At 39.8% G+C, this 19,910-nt stretch overlaps 1 protein-coding gene across 3 annotated transcripts in view; it reads right to left on the bottom strand.

Annotated features, from left to right (window-relative positions):
- Nucleotides 1-9,151: 9,151 nt before the first annotated feature.
- The window catches only part of LOC126284338 (uncharacterized), a 285,882-nt gene continuing 275,123 nt past the window's right edge, over nucleotides 9,152-19,910 (bottom strand). For all 3 annotated transcript variants that reach the window (XM_049983188.1, XM_049983187.1, XM_049983190.1), the window contains one exon: nucleotides 9,152-9,314. In XM_049983188.1, coding sequence (XP_049839145.1) covers nucleotides 9,310-9,314 — 5 coding nt within the window. In that variant the 3' untranslated portion in view covers nucleotides 9,152-9,309. The remainder of the gene's footprint in view (nucleotides 9,315-19,910) is intronic.

Here is a 19,910-nt window from a genome sequence, read left to right as displayed (position 1 = left end):
GGTTCCACTTTGGTCAGATGATAATATTGCTGGCCAGTCATCAGTGTGATTGGCATTTCCTCTAAGCACGAGAAGGACGTTATTGTGGTCAGAATCGCGATCGTTTGTGACGAATATGTCGATATTTCCCGGATCGAGCAGGAAAATGTCCAGAATATGAGGTCGATGTTGGTGATTTCATGGAAAGTGAGTATGAGTATCGGCAGTCACAACAGTTAGTCCATCCTAGCTTGCAAGATGTCTTATATGATTCGCCCATTTCTGTTTGTGCCTCTACATTTCCATGTGAAGTGTCTGAATTCAGCTCCCCACCGATTATGATGTTTCGGATGTTTAGGCTTAGGTGTGTCACACCTCGTCAGATTGTGGTTCAGCTTGGTAAGCTGTGCGTAGCTGTTAACGTCACTGTAGTATTTTTCACTTGGAGGTTTGTGTGTCATCATTGTGGGGCATCAAAGCAGCCAGCCCAGCAGAACTCTGCAGCCAATGACCTATTGTGCTATACAGTGCCGGTACTCCAACAAAACACTTGTTATACCATATTTCCAACTGCCTTTCTGTTGAGTCCCCTGGGTTCCCATGTCAAGTCCTCGATCCACTCACACCATCTCCAGTCACTACAACCTCTCCCTACACTGGAGCATTGTCAGTGGTAATCCCCACAAACATGGCTGCCTGTAGTCATAACGTGTCCATTGGTAATCCCAAGAAAACTAGAAATGAGCTACATGAATCTGATGTTGATGTGGATACATATAAATCCAACGAAGATCCAAGATGATTTCTTGAAATAACCAAATGTCGCTTACTGATGTTTACAACCGAGATGTTTCTTTCTGGGTCATAGAATAACGGGTACTGCCACATGAGTGAAGTGCAGAAGAAATAAAAAATCCCAGTGGCATTACGTAGTAAGGAATTATAGTGGTACCTAGGTTTAATAGGATATTACCACAAATTTATTAAGAATGGCATTAAAATTGTGGGCTTATTGCAATGTTACAAAAAGCAGACGAAGAATATGAATGTCGAAGATCATATCAAATTGCGTTCAGACAGCCAAAACTAAACTAGTAAAGGAATTTAGAGAAATATATTCGAACATGTAATAAGTAATAACGGAATACATACACTCAAACTAAGACAAAGATACAATTAGTTGTTATAGACACAGCAGAAATCGATTTTGATAAATATTATCTGAACATAACACGTTCATTACATTTAACATTGAAAGGAAATAATATTTTGACATTTCAGGATACTGCTAGTGTGTGAATTATCAGGGAGAAAGAAGGTACAGACCACAGTTTTCATTCCCCTGAGAAATGGAGCGTTGGAAAGAATTCGCAGCATGTTAGTAGAAGGTATGAGACATCCAACACGTGAAGATTGTAGCAGTTAGGATCTATTGGCTCTCTACTGTGTGTTTGTTTTCACTACTACTCCACAAAGCAGCACTACATTTGAACCTTTCGAGTTGATACTTGGGAGTACAGTAGATCTACCAGGAGTATTACAAAAGGACATAGAGAAGACAGACTACCCCTATATAAGATAGACTACAGTTATGAATGTTCAGCGTACCAATTCACACATACCAAATCCTAAGCATACCATTGCCTAATGTAGTTGTTGTTGTTGTTGTTGTCTTCAGTCCTGAGACTGGTTTGATGCAGCTCTCCATGCTACTCTATCCTGTGCAAGCTGCTTCATCTCCCAGTACCTACTGCAACCTACATCCTTCTGAATCTGCTTAGTGTATTCATCTCTCGGTCTCCCTCTACGACTTTTACCCTCCACGCTGCCCTCCAATGCTAAATTTGTGATCCCTTGGTGCCTCAAAACATGTCCTACCAACCGATCCCTTCTTCTAGTCAAGTTATGCCACAAACTTCTCTTCTCCCCAATCCTATTCAATACCTCCTCATTAGTTACGTGCTCTATCCACCTTATCTTCAGTATTCTTCTGTAGCACCACATTTCAAAAGCTTCTATTCTCTTCTTGTCCAAACTAGTTATCGTCCATGTTTCACTTCCATACATGGCTACACTCCAAACAAATACTTTCAGAAACGACTTCCTGATACATAAATCTATATTCGATGTTAACAAATTTCTCTTCTTCAGAAATGCTTTCCTTGCCATTGCCAGTCTACATTTTATATCCTCTCTACTTCGACCATCATCAGTTATTTTACTTCCTAAATAGCAAAACTCCTTTACTACTTTAAGTGTCTCATTTCCTAGTCTAATTCCCTCAGCATCACCCGTTTTAATTTGACTACATTCCATTATCCTCGTTTTGCTTTTGTTAATGTTCATCTTATATCCTCCTTTCAAGACACTGTCCATTCCGTTCAACTGCTCTTCCAAGTCCTTTGCCGTCTCTGACAGAATTACAATGTCATCGGCGAACCTCAAAGTTTTTACTTCGTCTCCATGAATTTTAATACCTACTCCAAACTTTTCTTTTGTTTCCTTTACTGCTTGCTCAATATACAGATTGAATAACATCGGGGAGAGGCTACAACCCTGTCTCACTCCTTTCCCAACCACTGCTTCCCTTTCATGCCCCTCGAATCTTATGACTGCCATCTGGTTTCTGTACAAATTATAAATAGCCTTTCGCTCCCTGTATTTTACCCCTGCCACCTTTAGAATTTGAAAAAGAGTATTCCAGTCAACATTGTCAAAAGCTTTCTCTAAGTCTACAAATGCTAGAAACGTAGGTTTGCCTTTTCTTAATCTTTCTTCTAAGATAAGTCGTAAGGTCAGTATTGCCTCACGTGTTCCAACATTTCGACGGAATCCAAACTGATCCTCCCCGAGGTCTGCATCTACCAGTTTTTCCATTCGTCTGTAAAGAATTCGCGTTAGTATTTTGCAGCCGTGGCTTATTAAACTGATAGTTCGGTAATTTTCACATCTGTCAGTACCTGCTTTCTTTGGGATTGGAATTATTATATTCTTCTTGAAGTCTGAGGGTATTTCGCCTGTCTCATACATCTTGCTCACCAGCTGGTAGAGTTTTGTCAGGACTGGTTGTCCCAAGGCCGTCAGTAGTTCTAATGAAATGTTGTCTACTCCGGGGGCCTTGTTTCGACTCAGGTCTTTCAGTGCTCTGTCAAACTCTACACGCAGTATCGTATCTCCCATTTCATCTTCATCCACATCCTCTTCCATCTCCATAATATTGTCCTCAAGTACATCGCCCTTGTATAAACCTTCTATATACTCCTTCCACCTTTCTGCCTTCCCTTCTTTGCTTAGAACTGGGCTGCCATCTGAGCTCTTGATATTCATACACGTGGTTCTCCTTTCTCCAAAGGTCTCTTTAATTTTCCTGTAGGCAGTATCTATCTTACCCCTAGTGAGATAAGCTTCTTCATCCTTACATTTGTCCTCTAGCCATCCCTGTTTAGCCATTTTGCACTTCCTGTCGATCTCATTTTTGAGACGTTTGTATTCCTTTTTGCCTGCTTCATTTACTGCATTTTTATATTTTCTCCTTTCATCAATTAAATTCAATATTTCTTCTGTTACCCAAGGATTTCTAGCAGCCCTCGTCTTTGTACCTACTTTATCCTCTGCTGCCTTCACTACTACATCCCTCAGAGCTACCCATTCTTCTTCTACTGTATTTCTTTCCCCTATTCCTGTCAATTGTTCCCTTATGCTCTCCCTGAAACTCTGTACAACCTCTGGTTCTTTCAGTTTATCCAAGTCCCATCTCCTTAGTTTCCCACATTTTTGCAGTTTCTTCAGTTTTAATCTACAGGTCATAACCAATAGATTGTGGTCAGAGTCCACATCTGCCCCTGGAAATGTCTTACAACTTAAAACCTGGTTCCTAAATCTCTGTCTTACCATTATATAATCTATCTGATACCTTTTAGTATCTCCAGGGTTCTTCCACGTATACAACCTTCTTTCATGATTCTTAAACCAAGTGTTAGCTATGATTAAGTTGTGCTCTGTGCAAAATTCTACTAGGCGGCTTCCTCTTTCATTTCTTAGCCCCAATCCGTATTCACCTATTATGTTTCCTTCTCTCCCTTTTCCTACACTCGAATTCCAGTCACCCATTACTATAAAATTTTCGTCTCCCTTCACTATCTGAATAATTTCTTTTATTTCATCGTACATTTCTTCAATTTCTTCATCATCTGCAGAGCTAGTTGGCATATAAACTTGTACTACTGTAGTAGGTGTGGGCTTCGTATCTATCTTGGCCACAATAATGCATTCACTATGCTGTTTGTAGTAGCTTACCCGCATTCCTATTTTCCTATTCATTATTAAACCTATTCCTGCATTACCCCTATTTGATTTCGTGTTTATAACCCTGTAGTCACCTGACCAGAAGTCTTGTTCCTCCTGCCACCGAACTTCACTAATTCCCACTATATCTAACTTTAACCTATCCATTTCCCTTTTTAAATTTTCTAACCTACCTGCCCGATTAAGGGATCTGACATTCCACGCTCCGATCCGTAGAACGCCAGTTTTCTTTCTCCTGATAACGACATCCTCCTGAGTAGTCCCCGCCCGGAGATCCGAATGGGGGACTATTTTACCTCCGGAATATTTTACCCAAGAGGATGCCATCATCATTTAATCATACAGTAAAGCTGCATGTCCTCGGGAAAAATTACGGCTGTAGTTTCCCCTTGCTTTCAGCCGTTCGCAGTACCAGCACAGCAAGGCCGTTTTGGTTAATGTTGCAAGGCCAGATCAGTCAATCATCCAGACTGTTGCCCCTGCAACTACTGAAAAGGCTGCTGCCCCTCTTCAGGAACCACACGTTTGTCTGGCCTCTCAACAGATACCCCTCCGTTGTGGTTGCACCTACGGTACGGCCATCTGTATCGCTGAGGCACGCAAGCCTCCCCACCAACGGCAAGGTCCATGGTTCATGGGGGGGCCTAATGTAGTAATAGAAAAAAATAGGAGGAAATAATTAAAGGGTACATATCAATAGACTGCAAATGCAGTGAAAGTATACTGTCCAAATTTCTAATGGAAGAATTTCGCTTACAGAATACCAACCGATCCATGATGACTTAGCTCTCAGTTGTTACCTGCGGGTGGTGTGCCTTCAACTTTCGAGTACATAGAGCAGTGGACAACAGCGTGGAGATATGTATAATGAAGACATCACTAGGACTATATTACTGTAATAAAAGAGAGCTCGAAATTGCCATGCAACCTGGAAGCTGGTAGCATATGTGAGTCTCAGAACAAAGTATTAAAAGTTCAAATATGTAACGACCGTAGGTGTGAGGGCAGTTTAGCTGTGGTAGGACAAGCAAAAGCATCTAAATACTAATAATACATAGTGCTATATGTTGATTAATGATGTCATAGAAATTACTTTGGTGTAGAGAGGTTACAAGAAAAGAAGTGTTTAATAATCCAAGTAACAAGACACAGAGACATCCAAAAAAGAGGGATTCTTAATTTTGTAAGATAAATTAGGAAAATATTGTGGGAAGCCTTGGGCAGGATCAATTCTGCATGTTATAAGATGCACATTACTAGGATAGAGTCTGGGCCAGAACAGCTGATGAAATTATAAGAAGAGGAAGTGGCTCTAGTCATAGCCACATTGCCTAGTTTTAATCATATGGAAGATTAGGTCGCCGCTAGCGATCAATTGCTCAAGAATGTAATGACAAAACTGAACAATTTCTCAATACTCCTTCAGAACTATTGATTTGGATCTAAAGGGAGTTGCAGCTTCCATAACGATCAATGAACTACAGCACAACGCAGTTACATACCCTATTTAGCGAATTAAGTATAGAATATGAATAAATAATTAGCTCAATAGCTCATACATAACAAGGCCTTCTTGCACCACATATACTGAATTCAATACAGACTGTTAAACACTTAAGACTCATCGAAGCTGAATTAAGAGAAGTAAGGTTTCCTATATCTCTAATGGAAGAATATCGATGTATATTACTTCAAAATCACAAATCTACCTTTGGGTGCAGCTGATGATGGGTTAGGCTATGCATTTAATTCTCCAGTAGTTGAGAGGAACGCATTAAATCTGTATACAGTTTCAAGGCAAAGACTGGAAGGGAACAAATGAACATACCCAACCAGAGAGAAATTATTTACTGGTAGATGAGTCAAAGAATTTATATTGAAAGTTATCATCTCACCATTTAGAATGGACAAAAGAAAGAATATATGTAAGTAGTACAATTTTGTCTCAATGTCGATGTATAACCAATAAGACTAAACTGAACCTATTGCAAGGTAAGTTCTCATCTAAAATTAGTATTGTGGCAATGATATGATTTCATAGGAGTTAGGGACACACGTAAGTCAGAATGAAAGGTTGAACATAGTTCCTAGAAAGGAAGGCAGGAACATATGACTGCATTGTGTAATATGTATTTATCTTAAGATATTAAACTGAATGCTATGGAGATAATAATTGTATTCTGGAAGACTGGTAAAAGGCACATATCACCCACACACACATACACATACACACACACGCACATATACGTATATATATATTCAGTCAGGTGAAGTGATCCAGATTAACTTGGAGAGATATAGTACCAAATTCGGATTTCAACATATATTGTTGTGAGGACCCAGAAACAAATCTTAATACCTCAGAGATACAGTTAAATCTACACCTGAAACAAGTAAGGCCGAAGAAGTTAATTTTAATGGCTGGTAAGAGACTAGAGGAAAGTGAAAATTTCAAAGATACGAAACAGCTCGAAATGTAATTTGAGAAAAGGGCCCAAACGTATTCCATAATGTTGTAATTATAATGATTATTGTATTTTTGTTTTGTTGCAAATGTAATTGTTGCAAATATTTGTATAAACAATTATTTGATGAACCTGGAAGAAGTGTATGTTGCTGTTTTTTGTCTGAGGAAAACTATAGTTACTTCACTAGAGACACCTAGATTGTATGTGCAAACAGGAGAGAGGGACGAGGGAAATGTTGATATATGGCAGACATCCTAGAGAAATGGGTTACAGAGAAAATGCAAACACTAATGTATAAAATGAATTTTATTTCTTCCAGGTCAGTGGATCCTATCCAAATAAAAGTTTCATTATATTTACAACAGTATGTGTAGTGCAGGTTAATGAATGTTTTGGGATAAGTAGACGTGATGACCTAGGAAATATTTTACTTAAGTATAAGAGTATAAGTGGAACTACTTTCTACGAAACTTCTTGGTAGGCATGAATATGTGTACGTGGGGAGTCACCCAGGTGTGCAGGATAATTGCTGCAGAGATTACTCTGGACACAGCTGGAGCAAGTTATCACCAGAAGGTCGGCCAAGGCACCAGCACATAGCCACCACATTTGAAAGGGCCCAATAATGTGAGGGTCGATGCCATACTCATGATGCAGCAGGAAGCATACAACTATAATTCTTGGCCATCAGGCAGGAATTAAGGCGGCCAACTGTAGCCAGAATGTTCCTAAGAAGGTAAAGAAACACGTCATTTCGCAATCAGATCTAAGCAGAACAAGGCCCTAAATGAGAGCATAAAGAGGCAGTTGTGGCAAATATAGAATTAGTAGTAGAGCATCGGGAAGAAGAGGAGAGCAGTGGCGCAGCGGAATGGTGGAGTGACTGAAGTTCCCAGGAGAAGCCAGAAGCATTGATTGGCAACAGCCACAACAGATATAGTGCTAGGACTTCATCCATGAGAAAATGGTATTACTCCTGCAGTGTAAGTGCAAATGGTACAAAAGTAGCAATGTTATGGGTGTTGTAACATTATGTAATTGCCTTATCACTTTAAATCATTCACTAATCGAGCAGTCGCTCGGCAACAGCTACAGTTAGCAAATAATGTTGCGAGAATGTAAAAGGTGAACGACCTGTGACGTAACTTGTTTATTGTCGAAGCGCCGTCAGAGATGCAGTGAGTTATTGACTTTGAAAACCGAGGCGCGAAAAACGGACAGAAGAAGAACACTTTTACACATTTTCTTTTTTTATGTACGAGATATTCTCGATGAACAGTTACTCATTCTTCTCTTGTAACTTGTGTCGGATGCGCATGTCTTGGCGCCGTATTATTATTATCGTTAAAAATAATATTATTTTAGCGTAAAGTAAAAGTCCAATACAGCATAGCAGTAAATTTATTGTGCGACGTGTATGTGAAAACGTCAAAGGAATTATTGTCATTACGAGAAGAGAAGTGCCAGTCAAAACGGCATCCATGTTAAAATTCTTCATTGTAGTGTAAGTTCATCTATTAATTGCCATAAATTCAGATTTAAATGGAATTGGTGTATGGGCTATTTATTTAATGTAGAATCTATGTCTCACTCCTTCATGAAGTTATTTAATTTTCTTTATGTTTCTGCCAAATAGAGAGTTCACAGTCACGAATTCTTTCATCGAAATCGGTCGGACGTTGTATGCGGCGAAATATTTTCTTCTCGCCTCATTCTACTAGTAAATGCATGATGAACTACGGTCCCTTAGGAAATTCATCTTGAGCTATCCAAAAGTAATTATATTTTGAATAGGCATTTACTCTCCTCTGCAATGGAACTTCCGACTGATCAGACAATCCAACAAGAGGCAGCCGCACACGGTCGGCATTCGCAAATATATTTCCACCGCTGATTATAGCTATATGTTGCAGCACAAAAGAAACATATTGTTATAATTAGCGACTACGAACGGGGACCTTTATAACGTATGTTTATGTATACACATTACGTAAACATATCCTTATAGTGTCATCAATACGTTTCATTGAACTGTGCTGAACAGAGGCAGGGTCGTTGCCCCATACAGTAGTGCAGTAGATTTCATTTAATGTAATCCGAGCATGCGGCATGTTGGAAAGTTATTTATGTGTATTGAAATTTTGTATTTTATGTACTATTACATAATATTACTTTACTACAGAAGTGTTACGTTACTAAACCGCAGACTCGTCTTTGCTTTCAGATACAGATTTCTGTCCACTGTCCTGGCAACTTTTGGAAAATTGTTTAATGCATACATTACGTTGTTGGTCTCACGGACGAGGCCCGATACTCATGGCTTATATGATCTAACAACATGGAGAGTTTCGTGGAAGCGGGAGAGAAGGGTTGAGGTATACATAAACAATTTGGGTAACTTCTGTGTTATCAGTTGTTTATTTTTATTAAAGAATTACAGAGTGTAAATTATTGAACAAGTCGATGTCGTTATTAATTGACATGTGGAATACTACTGTTGGCATGGGACGATGCTGACTGCATACTCAGGTGGTAAGGCTGCACAGGTAACCAGCACTCAAGCTGAAAATAGAAACAACCAGCATGAGACCGTTTTTTATATATCGACAGTGGAAATAACATAGGAAACTATATAATTTTCTCTTTTTTGGAAAAGGAGGATGGAATGAGGGCAAAGATACCTTGGCCATTCGTACACAGAATCTTTTGGATATCTTCGTTGTTTCTATGCCTACTCTTATAAATTGTATTACAGTTATTTAAAAAATAGTCAAGCATCAAAGTTTACCTATTGTCTAACTACGATATGGGACCATGTGCAGTTACAAATATTCCACTATAATAACCGCACATATTCTCAGTTTCAGTTACACAGTAACGGAATTTGCATGTCTGCCTGTTTGTAATATTTTTGAGCTTGTACTAAAGTATTTTCTAGACATTTTAATGTGTACATTGCAAAACAAAGAGTACGTTGGACATTTTTTTCTGTAGTAGAACATTTCAGAGTGATTCAGTATTGCTACTGTGCAATATACAGCACAGTAGGTACTGTAAGTTGTTGTTGTCTTTGGTCCGAAGACTCGTTTGATGCCATGTTAGTTGATCCTGTGCAAACCTGTTCACCCCGAATGACTACTGCAATCTACATCTGTGTGAATCGACTTATTGTGTTCATCTCTTGGTCATCTCTCTCTACGATTTTTAACCCCTAACCTCACACACACTTCTGTCCAATATTAAGTTGGTGATCTCTTGATGTCTCAAAATGTCACATGTAGGTACATTGGCTTGTGCTGCAACGATCATGTTCAGTTTGTCTTTACAAAATAAATGAGTATGAATGGACCCTCACCTTTCGATATCTTAGCTGAGGAGGCTCTTTGGTATTCAATTTTTTTCTTGAAGGCATTTACATCGCCGAGAATTCATAATACATGTGGGCTTCGTGAATACGAGTAAGTTAGGAGAGTAAGAAGAATTATGGGTGCTTTATACAGAGATTGAAGTGTTATAAGTGGCTTATTATCTACACGTCTACATGACCTGTGAGTAATAGGTGAGAAGGTTAATCATTGTAGTGTGTGGATGGTTTTGTCTAAAAGTTGACCTTCCCTTTCTATTGCTTGATGCTACTGGTGTGGAGCCTCTAAGTAGTAGTGCTTAGTAACTGCTCCCTCTAGTTACAAGTACTCCACTTTTTCTGAGAAACAGAAGATAACAGTGAGCAAAACCGACACATTCTAAAGAACGTAGAGGGCTTTACTCGTCCTTAGTTCCTTTTGTAATGTTAATGTCTGCAGCACCCCTTTCTATGGAATACATAGAATCAATGATGTATAAGTAACTACTAGTACAACAAACAATTTCTTCGAGTATTTGACCTGTTGAGAATAGCTGTAAACAATCAATTGAACACCTCTCGTATTTTTGGTTGTTCTGTGACAAGGTCTTCTTACTCTCGTGTTTTGAAGTAAAGGTCTATGGCTTCACTGCATACCGCTTTCCCAAAACACAAGTCAAATTTGTCGACAGTATCATTTTCGTCCAAAGACTGATCAGTTTCAGAATTTTCATCGCTTTTGAAGATTAACTCTAGACTGTTATGGTTTTCATTAGCAAACTCTTCATCCAACCATTTCTACAAATGCTTGTCAACTGTCATTCTTTTCAAAATAATAAAAGCAAAACTTTATTTAATAATCAGTGTTGGCCACTGTAAACACTTGCAAGTGTATGACAATTAGGTTAAGTAAACTTTATAAATAAAGAAATAGATAAACAACATTTCTAAGCGTTATTATTTATATTTTATAATGTTACCCCGAAGACTTACATGCAATATAGCATCAGAGAACAGAAGGCAGAACTGACTCACAAGAATGCACACACCTGAACTGACTCTCTGCACATTATAAATTTGCTGCTTTAAACAATGTCATCTGTCTCTGTCTTTGTCTTGTTATTTGTTAATGAAGGAAGGAAGATAGAACAAGCTGCTAAACGGAATCTTGAATTTCTAATTCATTGTTGATGGGAAATTAAAACTTCAGTCTTAACTTCCATCGTGTGTTGCGTGTAATGGAGGATTTACATTAGATGCAACGAATATGTATGCAATGGTGGGCTGCCCAATAACGTGCATTGTATGTGGTAAAGAGTACAACATTTTATTTGACATAGGGGTGCATGTACCGATTACCCATAGAGAATTAGTGGGTTGAAAGCAAAAGAAGCTTCCACACAACAGTTTATATAGAGTTGGGGATAATGGAGTGATAGTAAAAGTGTCAGTCTACATTGATTATCAGGTGGGTGCTGTTCAGTTTACACGGTTTGTTGACATAGTACCAAAGGTAACCCATCCTGGTATGATGTTGGGGTTAGACCTTTTGCAACAAAATCATGCTAAACCTGGCACCTTGTAATGTACAAAAAAACCTAGTGGAAAGACATTCCAGCTATAGGAAGCTGTCGCCATTGTCGAACTGCCACGAGGGGCGTCTAGAGTATTGGACAAACCAGTTTAACAGCGTATAATTGCACTAAGGCTTCATTCACATGACTACATCTCAGGTTTACCAGAGAAGTCAATTTGGGCGTATGTGCAGCCAGATCTCCCTCTGGGTATATTATGTGTTGTGGAGCCTCAGGGAAGGAAGAACGTACTTATCCAGCAAGTTGTTTTATTAAGAGAAATGTTGTACCAATTACAAGGGAGGAATGCAAGAGAGTGGTTTCCATAAATATAGATACGTTTGGCGCTGGGGAATTTCTTAAGGATTTATTTTGTTTATACGTTGGGACTGTAGTGCGTAAGTTACTTCAGCGGAAAGATTTTTCTCTTGGCTGCATATGAATGGAGCTCAGAAGACAAAATCAACCTTTCTAGTAACACACAGTGGCAGGAGAAGTCAAAACTGGCAAAGAACGATTGTACATTCTAGCTCGATTACCAGTAAAAGGAAGACATGCACAGTTTAAGTGTTGTGTCACTGAGTAAAGTGGGGAGTCCTTGAAATCCGTGCAGGTGCGAAACTGTGGGCTGTTTAATTTCGGCAGATGGTAACACGCAAACAGTATTGATGGATGCAGAGTTGCAACATTGTCAGAGGGGAATACAAACCAGACAGAACACGTATGCAGTACAATTGTTCTTAGCTAGACACAAGAGGTTAGATTGTTTGAAGGATATCGTGCAACCAAGATTGTATTCCCATAAAGCTGGTTTTCATTTAATTTAATCCACTTGTAATGGCAAGGGAAAGAATGAAACTAAGGGAAGCGGGTTATTTATCAATAGGTCCAGATGCCTCATAACAGAACCCACCTTCCATCTACCAGCCATGACGACAGAAAACACAAGTGAAGATTTCAAAACCACACTTGTTTTGGCCAACTGTACCTTTCGAGTTATTGCCAACACCAAATATGACATTTCTGAATCACAGGCTAAGAACTGATGTAATCCATTTCCTGGAGGAGTTCACTTCCACTCACAAAGGGTGCATTTCAGCTGAGCAGTTAATAATGGAGCTCACAGACCATTTCAAATAAGCGTAATAACATATACTGTTTATTTTGAGTATTGCGGTACCAAGTGCCACACTAAATTTAGCTACACTGAGCATAGCTTTATTTCTTTTGAGGTGTAGAGCCCACTATCACAACAAACGATCAATAGCCCCACTTATTGTAGACTGGATCTCTAGGGCATGTGTGGGTGTGAGAGTGTAACACTGTATTGCGAAAGCAGAAAATATCTAAATTTAGGGTTTAGAGAAAATAAAGGTATGGGATGAGTCACGAAGATTAAATTGCCAGAGCCGCAAAAAAAATTTTTTTTTTTGAGTCTATGTGACTGATAAATAAAGTAGCAATAAGGAGACTAGTAAGACAGGATGCATTATCTAATCTTTGTGGTCACGTCATCAGTTGTTTTGTATAAGCACATATTGTGATAAGAAACTGTTTTACGACAGACCTGGTGGATCAGCTATTGGTCATGGAATGGGGTAATGCAGTATTACCGACCATATATGGGCATATTAGTGTGAGTCTGAGTGGTGTATTGAAGTAGACCTGACTTTAGGCGAATATGGAATGTTGTCACTATAGTAATTCAACAAGGCTGATGCAATCTGAAACCGCAGACTCAGTGTTACTGCATAGACTAGTGCAGCAACAGGCACGGCAGATTTCCACAGTGACAGCGGTAGTGGTATTTTAGGATATGTGACCAACTGTAGCACATATAAATAGCAAAATCACCAATGCTGATAATAAGTACCGAGCAGTGCTATAATGAAATTATTGTTAGTACTCTACCACGAAGAAAGGTAGTGCCAGACAAGGTCACCCCAAGGAGCTGCCAGTAGAAGCCGTTGGTTCAAGGTCACAGCTTGGTAACAGCACTATGCCCTAAGACCATCTCTGTACTTCATAACACAGTGCAGCTGGTCATATCGCAAACCATTTCCATTAGTATAACTCATGTCCAGGGGATTGCAGGTCATACACTGTGCACCGCCTGCCGTCTGTTATCGACAGAATGGTGTCAGAATTTGGTGGGCATTCGCCCCTATACCCCCATAACGCATCTGGGCGTCACCTTAGGCCATATCTGATACCCCATCGTCAACGACATGCTGTTTGATCAGGGTCGACATAGATGGCTGTCATAACCAGGCTGCCAGCACTTGGTGTTGTGGAGCAAGTAAGCAGCCGGTGCAGCAGAAATAAGTAGTCATCTGGCCGGTGCTTCAAGCAGCACAGATGTGTCCATAAAGAACTTTTTACATTTTCAGATGAATACCTCTGGAGTCTCTCAGACCACCCAGGCACATACTCGCCCATTCGTGCGGTGTGTCATTACAATGTAGACGAGATTGGTAATACAAAGGGTATACTACTCACCAGTTTCTTCCATTTCAGCCCAGTGCGGTTATATCAGACTGAAATGCCTGTGAGGGTGTTGCGCGGTAACTGCGCTGAGAAATAATTGTCTGGGATAAATTCTATAATGGCACTGTTTCCGAGTTAGGTAACACTGAAGTTATTCAATCATGAAGTTTGGATCGCAAATTCAAGCAGCCCACCAGATATAATTAGTGTCAGTTTTTCTCATAACGTAGAGTATAGCACATGAGACTGCTCTGCCACTGGCTCAGGTATGATCCTTACTGCCTTCAAGTGGGCAATTTTTGTATCGCTCTTTTGCTCAGTTTTAGGAAACCAAACAAAGAAAATTTATGGTGACATGTCTGTGATAGGCCTCTTGAATTTGCATGTGCGTGGTCTGTTTGGCTAACTTCAATGGGAATTAAGTCAGGAACGACACAATGTACGGAAGTTTTTCCTAACAATTATTTCTCAGGAAACCTACCATGCAACACTCTTAGCAGCTTGCCTGACTGTTTCTGACAACGCTGCGCAGCTTGGACGACTTACCGAATAAGCCTCAGACTTCAATAGACGACAATAATGGATTGGAAAAATTCTACACAACTGAAATAGTAAGTGTGTTTATGTATCTTGGCTAGTGCGCATTTTCGTGTGTGATGTGGGCATGCATTTACGTGTATGTGTGTGTGTGTGTGTGTGTGTGTGTGTGTGTGTGTGTGTGTGTGTGTGTGTGTGTGTGTGTATGGGTCTGTGTGTGTGTGTGAGTGTGTGTGTGTGCGTGTGTGAATGCATGTGTGTGTGTGTGTGTTTCTTTGTCAGATCATATGTGGACATAGCTTTGCTTTTGCATTTCATGTCTGTTAGCCCAAGATTCTAAGGTAGTTGGAGGAAAAGTATGTCTTTTAAAGAGCTTTCAATTTTTTTTCAATATAGTTTCCAACAGTAAATTATTTATAGAATGTAATCCCTATAACAGTTTTAGTTAAACATTACGTGAGGGCCGCTGTGGCCGAGCAGTTCTAGGCGCTTCAGTCAGGAACAGCGCTGCTGCCACGGTCGCAGGTTCGAATCCTGCCTCAGGCGTGTATGATTGTGTGAATCATGGAATTCTTTTAGATAAGCTAAATTATTATGGTTTGAGTGGGGCAGTGCACAAATGGTTTAATTCATACATAACTGGGAGAAAGGAGAAAGTTGAAATAAGTGGTTCACGTAATGTTAAAACAACAGCTGATTCCTCAAACTGGTGGGCTATCAAGTACGGGGTCCCACAGGGTTCGGTCTTAAGTCCTTTACTGTTGTTGATATACATTAATGACTTTCCATTCCACATTGATGAAGATGCAAAGTTAGTTCTTTTTGCTGATGATACAAGTACAGTAATAACATCCAAAAACCAAGAACTAAGTGATGTAATTGTAAATGATGTTATTGCAAAATTATTAAGTGGTTTCCAGCAAATGGACTCTCTTTAAATTTTGGTAAAACACAATATATACAGTTCCGTACAGTAAATGACAGAATTATGTCTTTCAAATGCTAGATGGCCATCTGAAGGTACTAAACGTGTTGAATCGCAATTATTTCTACATGATTCTTTCCACTTGTTGTATTGCGTAAATAAAATTCAGATTCGTGATTAAATAAGATTGAGTAAAATAATATTTTTACAAACTCTTACATATTTATTCTGTTCATCTACATCTACATCACACTCCAAAATCCACCTACTGATGTGTGTCGGATGGTACTTTCGGTACCACTACCGGATCCCTCCCATCCTGTTCCACTCGCGAATCGTGAATGGGAAGAATGATTGTCGGTAAGTCTCTGTGTTGACTCTAATTTCTCGAATTTTCTCCTCGTGGTCAGTACGCGAGATGTATTTGGGGGAAGTAATATGTTGTCTGACTCCTCCTGAAAGGTGCTGTCCCGAAATTTCAATAGTAAATCTCTCCGTGATACGCAACGCCTCTCTTGTAACGTCTGCCGGTGGAGTTTGCTTAACATCTCCGTAACGCTCTCTCACCAGCTAAACGATCCCGTGACGAAACGCGCCTCTCTTCCTTGGATCTTCTCTATCTCCTCTATTAGTCCTACCTGAGATTGATCCCAAACAGATGAGCAGTACTCAATAACCTGGAGAACAAGCGCCTTATAACCCACCTCTTTCGTGGATGAGTTAGATTTCCTGGAGATTCTTCCGATGAATCTGAGTCTCTTGTCCGCTTTTCCCACTATCTGTTATCGTTAGTGTTTTAAAAACATATTTGTAACACGCAGATATTCGAAATTTTAACATGTCAGTACCAAATGTAGTTATGCACGTATCCTGTTTGCTATTAGTGACGCCAGGAAAAGCTTCTGGCCTTCTGCCAGCTTGAAGGCAATGGGTCAGTCTACCTGTAGATTCTCTGGTTGCGGTTGCAACCTCACACCCAATCTGGAATTTCCGGTAGGAAGCAAAACTTTGCAAGAGAGTGCTGTTAGTGGGAGCAGCAGGAGACCAATAGAAATCGTCACATGTGGTTCCTGGCTCTGACTACCAGATAAGACCGACGTTAAAGGAATTTCGTGGAAACGCTCGAAGCTCGCAAATCTGGGGGTAAGCTGAAATCCCTCGTCTGGTGTGGGAGACAGATTTTAGCCCTATGAGGTGAAGTTCGTCACTTAATGTGTTTAAATTTCTTGTTATTGATGCTTGGTTAGTGATACGTAGTGACCAATGAAGCTTTGTTTTAAATTCAGAATACCTGAAAAATGTTTCTTGCATGGTCATGTAAGTCTGTCATTTCTGATTTTTCTTCTGCATTTGTGCTATTAACTGAGTGTACACATACTGAGTACATAGACTCTGATCTGGTAGCTAGCTGGATAAAGTGCTGAATAAAAGTGATGTATTTGGAGAGATTCAAACGAAGCAAATAAATGAAGTTTGGTTTGGGGAAATAATTGAGTCTAGTGTTTTTGTGTGTTTTTTGACCAATTTGAGACATCACAGTGATAGGTTATTCCACAGTACATGCTAATGAACTTTTACTTAATTAGTTATAAACTAAAGTAATGTAGGAGAGAGGCAACCAGAAGGGTTCATATGTAGTCCTATGTAGGATTTTATTACAGTAAGTTTAGTCTAAACAGCATGATTCAAGTGCTAGATCATGAGATATTTCAGTTTTAACGAAACAAAAAAATTATAATTCCAGGGACTCCACAAAGACAAGAAGCAACCGTTGTTAAGGTACCAGGGCTGCAGCACACTGCACGACGTCACGTCATCATGGCAGACTGTAGGACATGTTTACTGTAGCTTTCGGATGGCCAATGTAGGGACAGAAACAGTCACAAACTAAAAGTAGAATACAGTTTCTGAGAGGACTGACGGCTCTCGGAGATCAGTTGATGGGCGAGTACAAGGAAGGAACGACAGAAGAAACAGCCCACCCAAAAAGTGCATTTTATAAGAATACAAATGAAGAGAGAATTATTTTAAGTGTGTGCCTAAAGAGTTTCCACAGGAGGAGTCGATGTAGAACACTACAAATTTAATAGAAAAGTACCTGATAAAGTCGCTTGTTTGACAGCACAGAAAAATGAAGAGTTATATGGGTAGTCGACATGCCATTATGTACAGGCGAACACGGAAATCGACTGAAGTAAGGCCTATCACACATGGCAGTCCACCTTGGCAAATTATAAGCTTTTTATTCATTTTATGTTAAATATGTTTGACTGAAATCAGTCGTTCGCACAGGCAGTGCCTTTAATATGTATGTCAAATTATATTTTAGCTGATGACAATATCTACAGAGTTAGACAGAGATAATTGAATTGAATGAACAAAGCTTACATCAGATCTTACGTTATCACGACACCAACAGCTGTCATTAACTGTGATGAAACTAATTCTTCAGTTGTGTGTTGACTCAGTATTAATATAGGATCTACGTCATGGTCATGGGGTGAAATCTGGTAGGGGCATGGGAGCGGGGGGAGGGGTGGCGTTAGGTTGGTTTGTGTCCTGGAGAAATCGTGTGTCTTACTGCTGGCGGAATCTTAATCTACCCTGATAGTTTGTGTTGTAATCCCACGTTGTAGAACAGTAAATTTATAGTCACGTTGCGCATGAGCAGATAAATTCCGCAGGGCAGAATTGTTTAGTCAGTCGGATTTGGTTTCAGTGATGCAAGTTCCATGAATTCTAATGGGTGCTATAGTCAACTCAGCATAAATGTGGTAAATTTAATTGGATGACAAATGGGCTCAGTAATATAGTTTATTTTACTACATTATTTTCGTCTTTCTTTTTCATAGATGATAGCCTCTCCTACTGTTACTGTAGTCATGCAAAGTTCAGTTAGATTCTTTGACGGGAGTGCAGTGTGACTACAACTGCGTCGCAGTTAAGGACCGGTAGATTTATCGGGCTGAACTTGTGCTGCTGGATTTTAGTGCCACAACATCGGAAAGTAGGTCTGTGTCGACATTAAGTGCCGCACTCGTGTTTGATGGCTGCTTACCATCACATGCGATACTATGTTTCAGAACTGGATATTGGGCTATTTCTTTCTCTTGATGTAATGTGATGTACTTAAAGTGCTGAAACAACTTATTCAAGAAAGTTGGTGCAAGAGAAATTTTATTTTTATTAACCTCCATTCGATGGACCTTATTTATAAAATAACCAAGAGGAGGTAAACCATGTTTGTAACTGAACTGTATTCCTGTTTGTTGTTTAGGAAGTTATCGCCAGATGTTACCAAGAACCAGCTCAAGGCAGGATATAGAATGTTAGTCGTTGCATTTTTCAGTCTAGCTGTCAGATCAGGGAATCGTTCCCAAAGTAATAAATAACGAAAGGGCTTTAGTTGTTAATTGCGAAGTACTGAGAAGATTAATTGGACATCACAGGCCAAAGTTAGGCTGGCGACACTTAAGCTGGCTGTTTTAGAAGTGCAGCAGCTCAGAGAATTCTTGCGAGTCTGCCTACAAACGTTCCTGATAAGCATGTGGAGCAGTACGCTCTCCATTTTCTATCGCGTGCCACACATAGCACAGCGGAACACGGATTCATGCTGTGATACTGAGTGCTACTTCAGATGGCTTCAAGGATTTTCCTGAGTAAGGAATGATGGAATGATTCCACATGTTAACATCTGAATGTAAAATCAGTGTGATTATCTTTTCTTCAAGTCTTTGCAACTGATAAGAGAAGCAGTAGACACACTGATGAAAAAAAACTGCAACAACAAAAAATATATTAATGTAGAACAATAAATATCGGACATACGAGGGTTGTTCGGAATGTAAGGAATGATCAATGGCGAAATGGAAACCACAGTGAAAATCAAAACTGTTTTCATTGCACTTTTAGCTACACTTTCCAAGCACTTCTCTACATAGTCGCCGCTCCGACTTAGATCTTTTTAGGAGCGTTATACGGAATTTCCAACACCATCGTCATAGAAGACAGCCGCCTGGGTTTTCCGATAATTCACTACGCTGGTCTATAGCGGGAAGCCTGCACCCAAGTTTTGTCTTCGTGTCCAGCGCTCCATATGAACAGAGATGATACTCAGGACGAGCCAATTAGGGCTGTGTTGTGGGTGATCGAACACTTCCCATCGAAAAGGCTGCAGGAGCGTCTTCACTGCCCCTGCAGAGTGCGCCTTCGAATTGCCATGAAGAAGGTAGTGCGTGGCAGTTAGGTGGGCTGCATTCAAAAAGGCGAAGCCTCTCAGCTGGCCCTCCTAC

The sequence above is a fragment of the Schistocerca gregaria genome, chromosome 8 (assembly GCF_023897955.1).
Source record: "Schistocerca gregaria isolate iqSchGreg1 chromosome 8, iqSchGreg1.2, whole genome shotgun sequence".
NCBI classification, from domain to species: Eukaryota; Metazoa; Arthropoda; class Insecta; order Orthoptera; family Acrididae; genus Schistocerca; species Schistocerca gregaria.
Note: the sequence above shows the minus strand (reverse complement) of the source record. Positions and strands in the feature narration are given on the sequence as shown.